Source organism: Ursus maritimus, unplaced genomic scaffold, assembly GCF_017311325.1.
Source record: "Ursus maritimus isolate PB19 unplaced genomic scaffold, ASM1731132v1 scaffold_15, whole genome shotgun sequence".
Taxonomy (NCBI): domain Eukaryota; kingdom Metazoa; phylum Chordata; class Mammalia; order Carnivora; family Ursidae; genus Ursus; species Ursus maritimus.
The window spans coordinates 24,162,040-24,177,396 of NW_024423897.1; the positions used below are offsets into that span (position 1 = coordinate 24,162,040).

The 15,357-nt window shown below is 46.2% G+C and overlaps 1 protein-coding gene across 1 annotated transcript in view; it reads left to right on the plus strand.

Annotated features, from left to right (window-relative positions):
- HTR4 (5-hydroxytryptamine receptor 4) overlaps window positions 1-13,393 on the plus strand; it is a 45,700-nt gene extending 32,307 nt beyond the window's left edge. Inside the window, exon 7 of the mRNA XM_040630619.1 lies at window positions 13,191-13,393. Within this exon, the coding sequence (XP_040486553.1) occupies window positions 13,191-13,281 (91 nt within the window). The 3' untranslated portion in view covers window positions 13,282-13,393. The remainder of the gene's footprint in view (window positions 1-13,190) is intronic.
- The last annotated feature ends 1,964 nt before the right edge of the window (window positions 13,394-15,357 follow it).

A 15,357-nucleotide genomic window follows, 5' to 3' on the forward strand; every position in this document is an offset into this window, starting at 1 on the left:
ATTCACCTGTCCTCCAGGAGAAAAATAGAGTATAATTTTAAATTATTAGCAAAAATTTACTATTCATCTGTATATTGTGCAATGCCAGTTTTCAGTGCAAATACGAGAGCATTTTGTTTATATGGAATCACCAAAGTGAGACAAATCACGCAGATCGTATTTTGCGATTCAAGCGTGTGTATGTATTTTGTGTTTATCAGACAGTGCACAAGACTAATGCAATTTGTTTTTACTTCACCTCTTGATAACACACACATTCTACTAACGCTCTGCCTCCTTCAGCTTCCTGATCGGTAAGGAAGCACTGGAAGGGAAAAGAGCCATGGTTGGCCATATCTTATCCTTTCTTTCTGTGTTGATATTTTCAGCCGAAGTGGTTGGCTAATACAGGGGAGCAACAGGAGTGAGGAAAGACGTGATCGGGTTTTTTTGTTGGTTTCTCCATCGTAGCACAGCACTGCCTTCCTCCTGCAATGGACAAGTTCTGGTCAAATAGAAACTGTGGCTTCTCAGGGCTGTCTGCATTCCCAGTTCATTCAGTCATAGATGTGTTGATAAGAAGCATGAGTGCAGGATTCTGGCTGACCCACGATCTGTGGGAATTCAGTAAGACTCAGTGGTAAACACGTTGTAGAGTTGCTGACAGAGAAACCATGGAAAAAAGGAAAACGCTTTCTGTATATAATGTCTTCACCTTGTACTTGCTTGGAGTCTCACTAAACTCTTTGCATGGTGAATCTATCATGAATGTTTTGAGGCAGCAAGGAGCTATGGCGTACACACATACGCACACATAGCCTGTGCCCACTGGTGCCCACCTATCACCAGGCCATGTTCCATTGTCCCTTCAGACATCACAGGTTCAAAGATAAACTTCTTAAGAATTTCAAGATGGCGCCCAGCAGAGCATTAAACCAAGATCTGGGTTTCTGTCTGGCTGCGCTGGTCACACAAACATGAAGCTGGCCTGTCCCCGTCCTTCCCAGTCACAACCTAAAGCAGTCTCTCAGGAAACGTTGTTTGTTGGGACCGCACCAGGAACACAGGCAGAATAACATCAGAAGAGCTCCCCTTGCCTTAAGTTTAGTAATCAAGTGGCTTAAGCTGCCTTCCAGGATGCCCTCTTCTGGGCGGAAGGGCTGAGCCCTCAGCATTATTTCCTCCACTGAGACATTTTTCAAGGAAAAGTTTCCACCTCTGACTTGGAAGAAGGTGAACTTTGGTATGTAACCAAAAGCATCATGGCCGAAGGGCTGGGGGTTGGCACAACTGGGTTTTAGTCCCGAGACTTGTCACTTACTCTTGATATAGCCTTCAACGTGTAACCCAGGCGTTTCTGGGTCCCCGTTCCTTCATCTGTAAAATGGGAATACTATTAGGACCCATCTCCTAGGGCTTTTGCTAAGGTGAAATATCATATACGTGCAGAGCCGAGTTCAACTCCTGTTATGCAGAAAGTGCTCCCCAAACGGAAGCTGGTGCGATTGCCGTTCTCATAATTGTATATATAACATCATTCGTATCTTGGTTAAACAAACTTCTCCAGTTATTTTCTCAGCTTCCTGATAAGCATTTCTTCAGAAACGAGTCAATAGTAGAAATCTCTGTGTTCTAAACACTACCCTCAGACAAGGAATGCAGAGCTCCCTCTGCCAGAAGAAAAACCAGAGATGAATTAAATTAAATTAATCACGCTGTTTCTAAATAATTGTTTAAGCAACATGAGATGAGACTTGTTTCCTGGGTACATCGTGCCCTGTGCTGAACAGTTGGGGCTGCTATTTTGAATATGCCTCTGGCTTTTAAATTACCTGTAGGCATGTCTCTGACCCAAACGAAAACATGGTAACCATGTGGAACAAGGTGGGTATGTTCTCTGTGTTATTTGTTTTTCCCCTTTTGCTCTGCAGCCGCGCTTGTTGCTAGGGTGTTAGGGTTCTGGGTACCAGCCCTCTGGGATCGGTGCCCGCAGCAAAGAGGGACCGTGTGTGCCACTCAGCAGGGCAGACTCCCAAGCCACACCCGGCTCCAGAGATGCCCGAGGTGGGCCGAGGTCACGAATGGAGGCCGTGTGGTGTGCTGTTCTGACCCTTGACCCTGTATCATGCTAGAGGCATTAGGAACTTTTAATAGCTGAACCTGGCTTCCACTTGTAGAGAGTCTGTTGAATGGGTCCACTCGGGGACCAGAAATGCACAGGTGTTAGGAGCTTTGATGTACGGCGGTAGTGAGAACCATCGGTACAGCGGAGAGAGCAGGAAGCCTGTGTTGATCACCAAGCAGCCAGCATCTTCCGGCACCAATGAAACAGGGCAGTTGTAGGTAATGCTTCAAGGTCAGGGCTCGCCCCGCGTCTTAGACTACTGAGGTAGTGTAGGTTTGTTCTCCATTGGGAACCATTTTCTACGTCAGGGGATATGCGGCAATGTCTGAGAGCATTTTGGGTTTCTGCAACCGGTGGGTGCTGCAGACACCCAGTAGCTATAGGCCGGGGATGCTGCTCAGCCGCCGACATCGCGTGGGGGGCCCCCTGCCCCCACCCCAACAAAGAACGGTCTGGCCCCAGATTTCTAAACAGTGTCAAGGTGGAGAAACCCTGCTTTAAACGAATCCTCTGGGCTTTGCAACATAGAATCTCCTTACCACAGCCAAGGGCCAGCAAGAGGGGTCTCTTCTCAGCGCCAGGAGGGGGTAGGTGCTTTACCTGCCCACGTCAGCGCGGCCCCTGCGCCATGTGGCTCCTCTTAATTCACATCCGCTACCAAGACAAGACAGGTCCAATAAATAAATAAATAAATAAATAAATAAATAAATAAATAAATAAATAAATAACAGCCTGTAGTTTTTTTGTAGAAGGCAGTCGGTGTTATTGCTGTGAAGAAGGGCCCTGAACCTCTGAGGTTAGCGTGCCGGCAGTCACCTTGCAGACAAGCCCTTTCCAGCAGGCAGGCTCTCTTCCCTTACAGCATGTACTTGGCCGGGATACAGCCCTCCGCATTTAGTCAGAGCAGCTGTTCAGGAAGGAATCGCCTCCAGAGCATACGAGAGACCCACCGGAAAGCCACACTCCTTGTAAACGTGTGTTCGGTCCACAGCGTCCGGATGCAGGTCCCTGGCTCATGGAGGCAGTGAAGCTCCATCTTACCTGGGTGTCGACAAACTAGAGTGTGTCCAGAAGAGGGCAAGCGCCGTGATTTTTCTTGAAGTATTAATGACCCGTGAGCAACCATGTCAGGAGCAAGAGATGCTAAGCTTAGAGCATAAAGAAGATTCAGGTCATATGCATTGTTTTTATTTATCTAAGGACTGTTACAGGAAAAAGGGGTCTGGCTCGTTCTGCAAGGTCCCAGGGGAGAGAAGGAGGGACAAAAAATTGAAGTTTTAAGAGTATGTATTTCAGCACAGAATGAAAGGCACTGCCTAACTAGGGAGTTCCTAATAAGGAGAATCAAGTAGAGAATAAGTAGAATAAAACTGAAGGAAAAAATTGGATGACCACTGGCCACGTCAAAGTGGTGATGGACATTGGTCACTGGAAGCATTGACTGCATTAGTCAGCATGGCCCAGGAGGCTGTGGGATGTCTAAGGAGACACCCTGAGACCCTTCCTTTGTGGTTGTGTGAGTTACAGAACCACAAGAAGGCCTCCCTCGGTGCCCTTAAACTGAAGACGGAGCCTAACCTCCTTCAACCAGCATAATATTTCCTTTAGTTGAAGCTGGAGACCTTCTGGAAGGATTGCCAGTGGGAAGAAATGTGCCAGAGGTAATATTGTTAATTTCAGGGGGCATGTTGTTTTGGTTTACGGTTCCCCTGGCAGTCTGTGGACGGTAGGAAATTTAGACATATCTAAGGAAGAGAATGGCTCCCCAGGCTCCATAGATACTCAGTGCTGCATAGCTGATTGGGTGCCTGAGACTCCATTGGAAGAAAACATTGCCACCCACCCGTCAGGATAAATTTCTATCGTCTGAGCCCTTCATAGGAACACAATTACTATTTAAATATGGACAAGGACCCTGAGGCTGGGTTTAAAGAGACATCCCCCTGCATCTGGTCTTCATGGTCTTCCTTTTTCACATAGAGATGTCAGGCCCAGGACTTCAGGCTCAGGAAATAATAAGGCGGGATCCCAACCTACGAGGAAGCAGAGTCCAGGTAGAGCAGTTTAGTGTCATGGCTAAAAGCATAGGATGTGGTATTCGATGGACCTCAGTTTGACTTCGGGTCCTGCCACCTTGAAGCTGTGTGACTCTGGGCAAGTTGCTTGACCTCTCTGTGCCTCGGTTTCTTCCAGTGCGAAATGGTTCTTGCCTCATAAGTCTGTTGTGAGGCTTGTGTGAGATCCTGTACGTATCGATCTTAGAACGTGTAAGTTACTGATAAATTGTGTTCTTGTTATCATAATCATCATCTTTTGAGGCAAAAAGTCAGGAACACAGGTTCATAGAACAAGGCTCCTATTGCTGGAACACTGGTTCCTTGTCGGAACGGGTGGTGAAGGGAAATGGTTTGGTGCGCAAGTCACCATACTATCCTCCTGATAAGGGGCAGGGTAGTTTCTGAGCACTGGGTTCAGAGGTATTTCGCCTGCAGGGACAGGGGCACTGTGGGGAAAGGAGGCATGCAGAAAGTTCTAGCTGCTGTTCTACTAGAAATGCTGTGAAATCGTCTCCAAGCCCTGAGTGAGGAAACCCAGTGAACGGCTTCTGGTTATAGAAACAAACAATTGTGTGCGCTCTGGGTTATATTCAAGCAAAGAGCCAAGAACCTACTTTTCACAAAATGATTTCTGAATGTCTTTTCTTGTTTCCATGCCTATTTCAGGTTATTTTTAACAAGATTCTTAGAAACATTTCACAGTTAGAATTGTTCTTGGAGAGCCTTTTATTCTCTAAGAAATGAGTGAATCTGTATTTTGATAAACCTGACAAACAAATATATTGGGTGCCTGCTCCTGTTCCTTTATTCTTTCCAGACTTCTATTTCCTTTGCTGGCTGGTTTAATGTCATTTCTTCCTCTCTTTGTGAATCGGCATTGGCTGCTTTTAAGTTTCTGGCTTTGGGGAAAGGAGTGTGTATGGGTAGATGGGATTGTTGTGTATAATAATTAGTTGCTTCAGGAATAATTTGGTTTCCTGGTCCAGACATCCCCTCGTCCTCCCTTTTCCCCTCCTCCTCACCCCTCCTTTCCCCCTCCCTCCTTCTCCTCCTCCCTCCTCCCCTCCTCCTCCTTCTCTATCATCATCATTGTAGCATCTACCACTTACTGAACATTGCTTTATTTTGTTATTATTATGTTCAATTAGCCAACATATAGTACATTGCTTTTTATGCCAGGTATTGAGCTAAGTGTGTTACATGCGCCATCTTATTGAATCCTTAATAAACTCTACGGAGCAGGTATTATTATTATTCCCATTTTACTGATGAAGAGACTGAGACTCAGAGAGATTAATTTGGCCAGTGTCTTACAGGTGGGGAGGGTTAGGACCAGGGTTCTCACACATGTTCATCTGACTTCAAAGCCCTTGCTTGTAAAACCACTAAGCTATGCTCCATACTTGTTAACTGAAAACTCTTGAAAGAATATAGAACGTTGGTTCTTAGACTCGAGGAAGGCTTCAGAAGTGATCTGGTCGCATATACCAGCTAGGGCAGTGATCTCTTCTGTAACTTATCTGATAGCCGTCTATCTCCTCTCCTGAGGAGAGGCAGCTCCTTATTATCCAAAGTAGGACATTCTAGTGTTTGGACAACCCTCGCCATTGCAGATTTTGGTCAGATTTCACTTCTCTATATCATAGCATTATAAAAACTTACGGTTTTATAGCTGGCAGCGATAACAGAGCTCAAGGAGTCCAGCAGCTTTTAAACACCTTTTTTAAGGTGTGGAAATCTTTTGTTCAAATGGACTCTTCCTTGGAATTGTGAACAGTGAAACTGAAGCTGCTTTGATCAAAACAGATGCTCGTTAGGGTGTGTGTGCACCGGGCCGTCAGGTGTCTCCTGTGGCCACTCCATGGAGATATTTGTTAGTCTTATTAAGAGAATAACCTGAAATAGACGGATGAACCCAATATTTTACAGACAAGAAAATTGAGGCTTGAAGACTTCAGATGTTTGCTTAGGAGAATGCTACTGTATCCGCAGGACTAAATCTAAATCTGAGGCTCAGAACTCTCAGCTCATTCTCACTTATTCATACATCGCTTGCCTCTGTTTGCACGACTAATACAGACCAGGCACTGTTGTAGGCAGTGGGAACATGGCAGAGATCTAGACAGGCAAGATCCCTGCCATTAAGGAGCTCACAGTCGAGATTTTAGCATCCCATTTCTTTTTGATGGTTTGAGCCCTTGGAAACAACACACACACACACACACACACACAAACACACACACACGGGAGCACGCACACGTACACACAGTCAAACCATCCTGGGTAACTTCCTCTGCGTTCAGTCCAGTTTGTCCATGACTTTCCAGAAGAATGGGTGCTAGGATTCAACTCAAGGCTGTGCACATATTTGGAATTTTAGGGTGACCTTTTCTTGACAGTATTGCAAATTATAGTTTAGTTTTTCTGCCTGTGATTTTCTTTTGGTATATGTGTGGCATATATCCATGCCGAGACAACCTTTTTCGTGTATATCATTCAAGAGGATGGAAAGGCCGTTCAGGCATGTAGGATTTTAAACTGTAAATGCCAGCTGGATTGAGTTATAGAAAAACCTTGAGCAACATAGTGGGACTCGCGGTGGACAGAGAGTGAGGGCATATAAAGGCCTTCTTGCCGGACCCAATCTGGTTGTCCAGCTCATTGCCCTCAACTCTTGCCCGACCTAACTCCCTGTGCAACGTGCATGCAAGACTGATCAGTTTTCCCCAAATAAATAGTGAGTTCTCCTGCCTCTGGATTACTTCCGCTGCCTTAAATGCTCTTTCTCGCTTTTCTGCCTGGCACAAGCCTACTCATCCTTCAAGGCGCAGTTCCAGCATGAGCTCTCTAAACTTCCCTGATCCCCGCCCCCTCAATCTCTGAGCAAGAACCAATCACTTCCCCCTCTGGGCTCCCTTACCACCTGCTTCTCCTTCTCTTGGAAACTTAGTTCATCACGAGGGATCTTTAGTACTCTTATGCACCTGACACACTCTCTCCTCACCTGGGCAGCTTGTCAAGAGCAGACCATTTTCTTCCCCAAGTGGCTGGGAGCCAAGGGTGCCCGTCCAGTGAAGGCGACATTGGGAGGTGCGTGCTGGTGTAGTGAGACTCCCATCGGGTTGCCCAGTTCGGATCCTGGCTCCCCTCGTGACACATGTTTGACTGGGACAAGTTACCAGGCTTCATGCCACTCCACCAGAACCTGCAAGTAAGAAAACCTACATCGGATAGGGGCGCCTGGGTAGCGTAGTCGTTAAGCGTCTGCCTTCGGCTCAGGGTGTGATCTCAGCATTCTGGGATCGAGCCCCGCATCAGGCTCCTCTGCTGGGAGCCTGCTTCTTCCTCTCCCACTCCCCCTGCTTCTGTTCCTCTCTCGCTGGCTGTCTCTCTGTCAAATAAATAAAATCTTTAAAAAAAAGAAAAAGAAAAAGAAAGCCTACATCGGGGGATTGTTGTGAAAATTATATCTGGTAATTCCATGATTTGTGTCTCACAGTGAATGACACGTAATAAATGTTGGCTGTTCTTCTTATGGGTCCACACTTGTCAAGCATCTTCTCCTAGATATTTTTAGGTTCAGTCATATTGAAACAGTTCAGCGGAAAAAGCGGGCAGTCGGTCTGATTCCCTCAAGGCTCAAAGTTCCAATCCTTGTATTTGTCCTTTAGGAATTGTGGTAGACGATGGGAAACAAAATCTCACAGGAGAGTGGTGTGACCTCAGTTCTATGTGCATACCGAGAAGTAGGGTAAGAGGATTGGAACAAGCCATGCCCACCGACTTGACCTTGCCCTTGGCAGGACTGAAACACGGACATGTCCGAGGCTAGCGATGGAACTCAAAAGCTCTGGGAATACATTTTGTCCAGAGGCCAGAGGGTAGGCATCTCAAACTGCACAGACTCAGCTCTTTGGGTCTTTTCCACAAGTAGCACAAAATAGCCGAACGCCTGCTGACTGTGACTATAGAGCTTCCGCCCTGTGGACGCGCTGAGTTCTACCTGCTGGGACTCTGTTCCCTGCAAGTCAGTTTCCTCATCTGTCTGATAGGGACTTCTGTCGCTTGCTTGCAACTTTCACAACTTTTACCATATCAGCATTCTACTCGTGCTATTGTTTATTTACTATTCACCTTTAAATGCGATTTTTTCTTTTCTTTTTTTTAAATGTTGCATTTTTTTTTAATAGTAACAGGGGAGGCGAGTCTTTATTATTTATTTATTTATTTATTTATTTATTTATTTATTTATTTTTAAACGGGGAGGGGCAGAGGACAAAGGGGAGAGAGAATCTTAAGTAGGCTTCACACCCAGTGCAGAGCCCAATGTGGGGCTCGATCTTACAACCCTGGGGTCATGACCTGAAACGAAATTAAGAGTCGGACGCCGAACCGACTGAGACACCCAGGTGCCTCTAAATACATTTTTAATCTAAAGAAATGTATTTGTAAAGGAAACTGTATCATGACCTTGAATGCAAAATCATGTAGAGAAGCTTCCTTTTAATATAAATGCAATGAAAACAAAACAAGTTATGATTTATATAAATTATTATTGCTAAAATATAACTTGATCCCACTGCTTGCCAAAGGCTCTGAGCCGAAGGCCTGCTCTCCATTTGTTAGGTATCAGAAGGTTGCTTAAGCCAGGGTGGGGAGCAACTGAGTCTTCCTCTTTAAAATAAGCAGAATGAATCGGAAAAGGATCAGATACCCTTACTGGGATTCGAATTATTTAATGCTGTGCCCGTTGTTTGACATATCGCCTGTGCAACACATCCCACGTTTGGGAAATACTGGATCTTTCAGAGTCCGTAGTCTATTCTGGTTGATAGTGAATCTAAAGACAAATGAAGAAATTGACCTAGGACATTGCCTTTTGACATGTGACTGAACTTCCTGAAGATTTAGTACACGTCTGTGTGCTTACTGTTTCTAGACAGTTCAATTAATTTTTATCAGCTATTTGTGCCCAAGCATTCTATTTTTTCATCGCTTAAATAACACTTACCAAAAATTGCTTTGTGTATCACTTTATGTTTTTAAGTTCTCATATATATGATTCAGACCGTCCAGTCTTATTTCAGCATCAGTGTCATAAAAACCACTAACTATCCCCCGTCTGCTTTGCTAAAATACGCTGTTTGTTTGCACCTCTGTGCGTCCACTCTGATCCCCTGTGAAGTATCACTGACTGCCTTCCTGCTACCCTTCCCGCTCACCTGTACTTCCTCTTTGCAGCCCCCTAAGTCTCTGGCCCGAAGCGCGGCTTCAGGTGTGAGTACGATAACTGGATACTCACCTGCTTGGGCAATCTTTACTCCTATGTGCATGGGAATTATCTGAGAGCATTTTCTAAAAATGCAAATGTCGGGGGCGCCTGGGTAGCTCAGTTGGTTAAGCGTCTGCCTTCAGCTCAGGTCATGATCTCGGGGGTCCTGGGATTGAGTCCCACATCGGGCTCCCTGCTCAGCAAGCAGTCTGCTTGTCCCTCTCCCTCTGCCCTTCCCCCCACTTATGGTCTCTCTCTCTCTCTCTCTCAAGTAAATAAATAAAATATTTTTAAAACATGAAGATATCTGCTGTCTGCACCTGACCCCTGCCTTCTCGCCCCCACTGACAGAGGTGAGGTGTGGTCCTGGGAATCTGAATTTATTGTAGGTTCCCAAGATAATTCTGACACGCATAACCTCTAGACCCTCCTCTTCTCCTCCTCCTCCTCCTTCTGGAACACAGGTAATGGTAGGTCTGTTTTACGAACTGTTAATATTAAACTTCACCACAAGACTCTTCCCTCCTCACAGACGACTTCCACATTCCCTAGTGGACAGAATTCCTGGTTTGGGAGGCAGAATGGCTGACTTAGAGCACTGGCCCCACCACTTCCCATCAGTCACTCCATGTCCCTGCATGGACCTTCTTCCTCTTCTGAAATTCAAATGATACTCTGTGCCCTCCTTCCTTAGGGATTTGGGTTTAAGATTAAATATAGAAAAAGATACAAAAATGCTTTGTAAATTGTAGAAGATTTTACTAACATCATTACATCAAGAAACTGCACCTGAAAAGCTCATGTGTTAAAATGTCGGAGGTTCTTTCTCAGTGATGTTTTGCATCAGGGATTTCGAGCGGCTCTGCCAATGTTTCTGCTCGAGCATATGTCTAAGGAGAGACAGTTGTGGTCTCACTGCATTTTAAGTTGTGGCATCTCGGCTGTCCTATCCTATCCTACCCAGATCCATTTAACAGCTTTGCAATGTAATTTCACAGATTCAGAAATTGAGGTCTTTCAGATGCTTTAATACAAATCCAAAAATTACCCTCTCTGTGTTTCCAGCGAAACCTCTTCCCTCCCTACAGAATATAAAGTATCAGATACTAACAATAGAATATTAAAAGCCAAATTCAGGCAATTACCCACAGCTTTGGAGAACAGTCCCCCACACAGCTGGTGCCCAATCAGAAGGTCTGTGTCTGTCACCCACCGGCTCTGCTGCTCCTGGAATCAGAATGTCAGAGCTGCAGAGGGTCTTCTGATAGCCTCCTCCTCGCTTAGCAAATGGGGAAGGTGAGGCACACGAAAGGGAGTAAGTCATCAGAGGCACGTGTGGACGAAAGCCAAAAGGGCATTCGTTCCCGGGTCCCCGTGTTCTGGCTTACGGTTCTCGTCGCTGTAGTCTGCGCATTCGTGCAGCCTGAGCTGGAGGGGCGTGGACGTCCAGTGGTGGTTCTGTGGTCGTCTCGATCTTTACGTGACTCCCTGGCAGGATTGTGTGAGAGAGCCCATGTAGCCTTTGGAAGCACTTCTCAAAGCACCTCCTTCATTCTCTCCGACTGCTCTGGAGCCTTCCACATAGCCGACTCCGTGGCTGTCCTCAGCCTTCATCATCCTGCCTTGTTGCCCACCCTCCTTCCTCCTCCTTTGCTATGTGTATTCACCCAACCCCTCTCTCCGACTCATCTCCCAACTTTTCTCCTGCCTTTTGTGGGGCTTTTTCCCTTTTCATCTTCATCTCCCCAGTTCCACATCACCCAAAATATATGTGCCACTTGGCAAAGATTCTCTAAGTGAGCAGAGGGGTCCGCAGGAACAAGTCCCGCCGTAACATGCCAGGCACGTCGTGCTTCAGTAAAGGAGGAGCCACGTCACCCTGCGGGCTTCCTGCAGGTGGAACAGACATAGTGTGAAGCCCTGCACATCCCTCTTTTACCTGGGAATGTGTCGCGGTGGGACAAGGAAATGCTAGAGATCGAGCCGCTCCTGAACCCTGGGCTTCTCTGGGGCAGTTCTCAAGACCGTGAGCGACACATATATCAGGACAACTAAGAGCACAGATTTGGGTATCAAAAATGACCAAAACGTTCAATGATTAAGACATAAAAATGGGGGGAGGTATGGAAAGACTCAAGGCTGCATCTTGAGTTATCTAGAGAGCTTATACTTGAAAATAGCGTGGAAGAAGGAATATATAGCCAAGAATGAATGAAAAGCTATGTTCAGAGCAAGTAGCAAACCCAGAAATAGTCAGATCTCAATATTTAGGGAAGAAATCTTGCATATTCTATTGCAATAAGAATAGTCTTCCAACCCGAAAGATGGGAATATTACAGGGAGAAGGTTGCTGTCCAAGATTCATGAAAAGTATTTAACTGTCTCTGAGCCAAGACGTATTATCTCAGGGGACTAAAGGAACTGGTTGATAAGATCTCTGACTGGTACTCCTTCGAGGGTGGGGGAAATGAGGGCAGCCTGGAGACCAGGAAATATTGCCCCAGTTCTTAAAAAAGACTAAAGCTAGACTCCAGAAACTGTAGACTCATAGCTTGAAATAGACCTTACCAAAACTCTAGGACAGCTATTACACAAATCATTTGTGAGCAAGAGTCAACAATGTTGTGTCATTTAAAAAAAAAAATTCATGCCAACTAATCTCATTATCAGGGCAGATTTACTGCGTGGCAGAGACATTTCAGCAAGGCACTGGATAAAACCTTCCATGGGTGGGTTTATTCTCAGGCACACTGAATGGTAGCTGTTTGCTGGGAAGGCAGTCTGTGCCTAAAACAATTCTTGGTTTTAGCCTTGTCCTAATCAACAGGGCTTTTTTGTTGTTGTTTTGTTTGTTTTTATCCTGACCGAAGGCTGAAAACCTAGCAGGCAGATGGCACCAAACTGAAAGATCTAGGTAGCAATAAATTATCTGATCTTCTGTGTGCTTGTGAAACCCTTGAAGTCTAGTTTGCATGGGTGCTAAATAATCATATCTGGAATGTAACAGTCATTATGATTTAGAATGATCTCAGTTGACTAAAATGATACCAAGCCTATAAAATGAAATTTATCTGAGACTAATGTAATGGCCCGTATTTTTGGCATAAATACAACACTATAGGCTGCACCAGTGTAATAAAGAATCGACAGCTGTTTGTGTCAAGAAGATACAAATTGGCTACAAACTCAGTGTAAGCCAAGAGCATGTTGCCATTACCGGGAATGAATTCAGTGTTGACCACATTCATAGAAGTAAACCAAATTGATGGAAAGTGCATGATACATACAAGTCAGGCTCACTGTGTAGATTTGTGTTCTTTCCAGGTACTGTGTTTCAAGGGGTAATCATAATAAGGATTGTTTGCAGAGGACAGTGATCATTATGGGCAATAATCCGGAAACCATAGTATATAATGAACCATTAAAGAAAATGGGAATGTGTAGCCTGGAGAAGAGAAAACTTGGAGAATATAATTAGCAGAGGGAAGAATTTTGAGTGGGCCCAGAAGGCCCGGTAGTTCCACTGGGTTGAAATCAGAGGAAGGCAGATTTTGGCTGAACATTAATAAGTTCTTCTAATAACTAAAGCTGCTCAAAAATAATAAAGGCCTGTGGGTCACTGGAGATTCCCAAGTTGGGTCTAAACGACCACCCATCTGCATGGCACGAGGGGCTTGTCTGCACTGGGTGGGCCATTTCCTGAGATCATCGGGGAGGCCCATTCCGATTCTAAGGTGCTATGATCTCCCCTCTCCAGGGATGCGGTGGAGTGTGGTGGCCAATGGGAGAGTCACTGCCACCCTCCAGCAACTTCTTCCTTGATGGCTGCTCAGCCCAGTGACCGTTAGGCCCCGGGGCAGTGACTCAGAAGACAGCCATCCCTCCGAGAGAGGGCAGGTTCTAAGCTGCTGCTTGTGTGGGACCGCTCCTGCCTTCTCTCCAGCACGCCTTCCGCCAGGCAGCCACGCCCACCACCAGGCAGCCGCGCCCAACGGGGATTTTCTCTGGGGCTCCAGCAGGTGGCGCTGGAGGGACTCAGGGGACAGGAGGCCTCCTTGTTCCCGGGGAAGGTTTTTCTTCCAGAGATCCCCTCCAAAGGGATATTTTTCATTTTCCAGCACTCCCTCTTCCTGGCGTCTCGCCCTTGCCTCACACTCTCTGTTGTCCCCAATATGTCCCCTTACTGTTCCTGGTTTGTCTCTCTCATGTTCCAAACACAATCGTTCACTGTGTCCTATCTCAGTCATAGATGTCTCCAAATATGCCTTCTTTGCTGTGTCTGCTCACAGACATTGTCAAAACACATCCTCCTGGCGCCTGTCTTGGTCAGAGCCGTGTTCCAAAAGCACGCATTTCTTGCTTGTTCACGCCTGTTACAGCCATGTTCAAAGTGCTCGCTGTCTCATCTCCATCCTGTTCTGGGCCAGACACTAATACACTTTCTTCCAAGTGTCTGGGTCCAAACATGTGTCCTCCTGGCCAGCCCCCGTGTCAGCTGCAGACTTCCACTCACTCTTCCTTGAGGCCAGTGTCAGTCCTCTTCAGGACACGCTCCATTTATTTACCGTGGAAGAAATGGGAGCAGAGATCTATCGGAGGAGAACAGCCTCTGCGGCACCCTTGGAGCTTGGCCAAAGACAGCTTGCCCCCAGTGCCGTGGCCTCAGGCCCTGCTGCTCCGACATGCTTGCTTCCCTCTTGGACTAGAACCGGGCATCTTCTGCTAAAGAGCCTTGGGCAGGGCCAACAACATTGTAGTGCTTATTAAAGACTTTGGAATCTTTCCCTTGAACCTGTGGCAGAGCCCACACTAGCAGCTTAAAAGCCTTGAATCTAGCCTTGTTGCTCCCAAAGGAGAGAACCATTGGCAGCTCACACTGCGGAGACGTGACCCTCACTGCAGGTGGAGGAGGGCAGACTAAGCAGGGCTGGGGTGGGAAAACAGTGCTTGACTTGACGTCAGGACCCCGATTCCAGCCCTGGCTCTGCTCCTAAATGCTGTGAGATCTTGGTACCATGCCCTTCCATTCCTGGACCTCACTTTCTACATTGTGAACTGCAATTCAGACTCGGGGTCTCCAAGATCCCTCTCCGTTTCTAGGACCACAGGATGCTGCTACATCCCTCAGCTACCTCGAAAAGCCATGGCTTGCCTGCCTTTTGACTTTGTTTCAAAGGAACTACCCTCCTCACTTGGGCCTTCTAGACTCTTGATCTTGCCAACTTTGCCCTTCAGATTAACCTGGATGTCTTTTATTCAAAGCTGAGCCCTTGGCTCTTACCAAATGCCCCAGAGTAAAAGTCCCAGGGAAGTAAACACTGCTGTGTCCTGGAGCCATGTTGAGTTTCTACCAGTGATCTTGACTGTGATTTGATAACATCTCAGGACTTTATCATACTCATTGTTCCTACTGCTTAAGAGATGTCAGTTACCGTTTCCACAGATGTTGACTTTAGTTCTGGAATTGAACCGGATAGGAAAGAGCCTGGAATTAGGAAGAAAAGATTGCCCCCAAACCATCTAAATGCCAAAAAAAAAAAAAATTCTTTGTCCTGTGGAGGCTTAATTTTATTGGGGAGAAACTCATGCCTTAGGGAAGGGGAAAAGCCTCTAAAGAGAAATGTTATTGAGTACTCCTGAAAGCTGTTGAGAAATACTGCACCACGCTGAAGTGTTCCCCATCTAGGCTGAAGTCTCGCCGATCACGGGATCTAGTCTCATCCAGGATGGAGACAGTTTATGTAAGTTCTAACTGGCAGCTTGACTCTGGCTGGACTGATCTTTGCTTTTTCAGGTCTCTGTTCTCTGCCAACTACATTCAGGCTTAGGGGGCAAACACAGTCTCGAGGACGGTCCTTTCTTAATACAAAGGAGGGAGCAGCAAAGTTCTGAGTCCCAAGGCCCTAAACCCGGTGATGACCCCC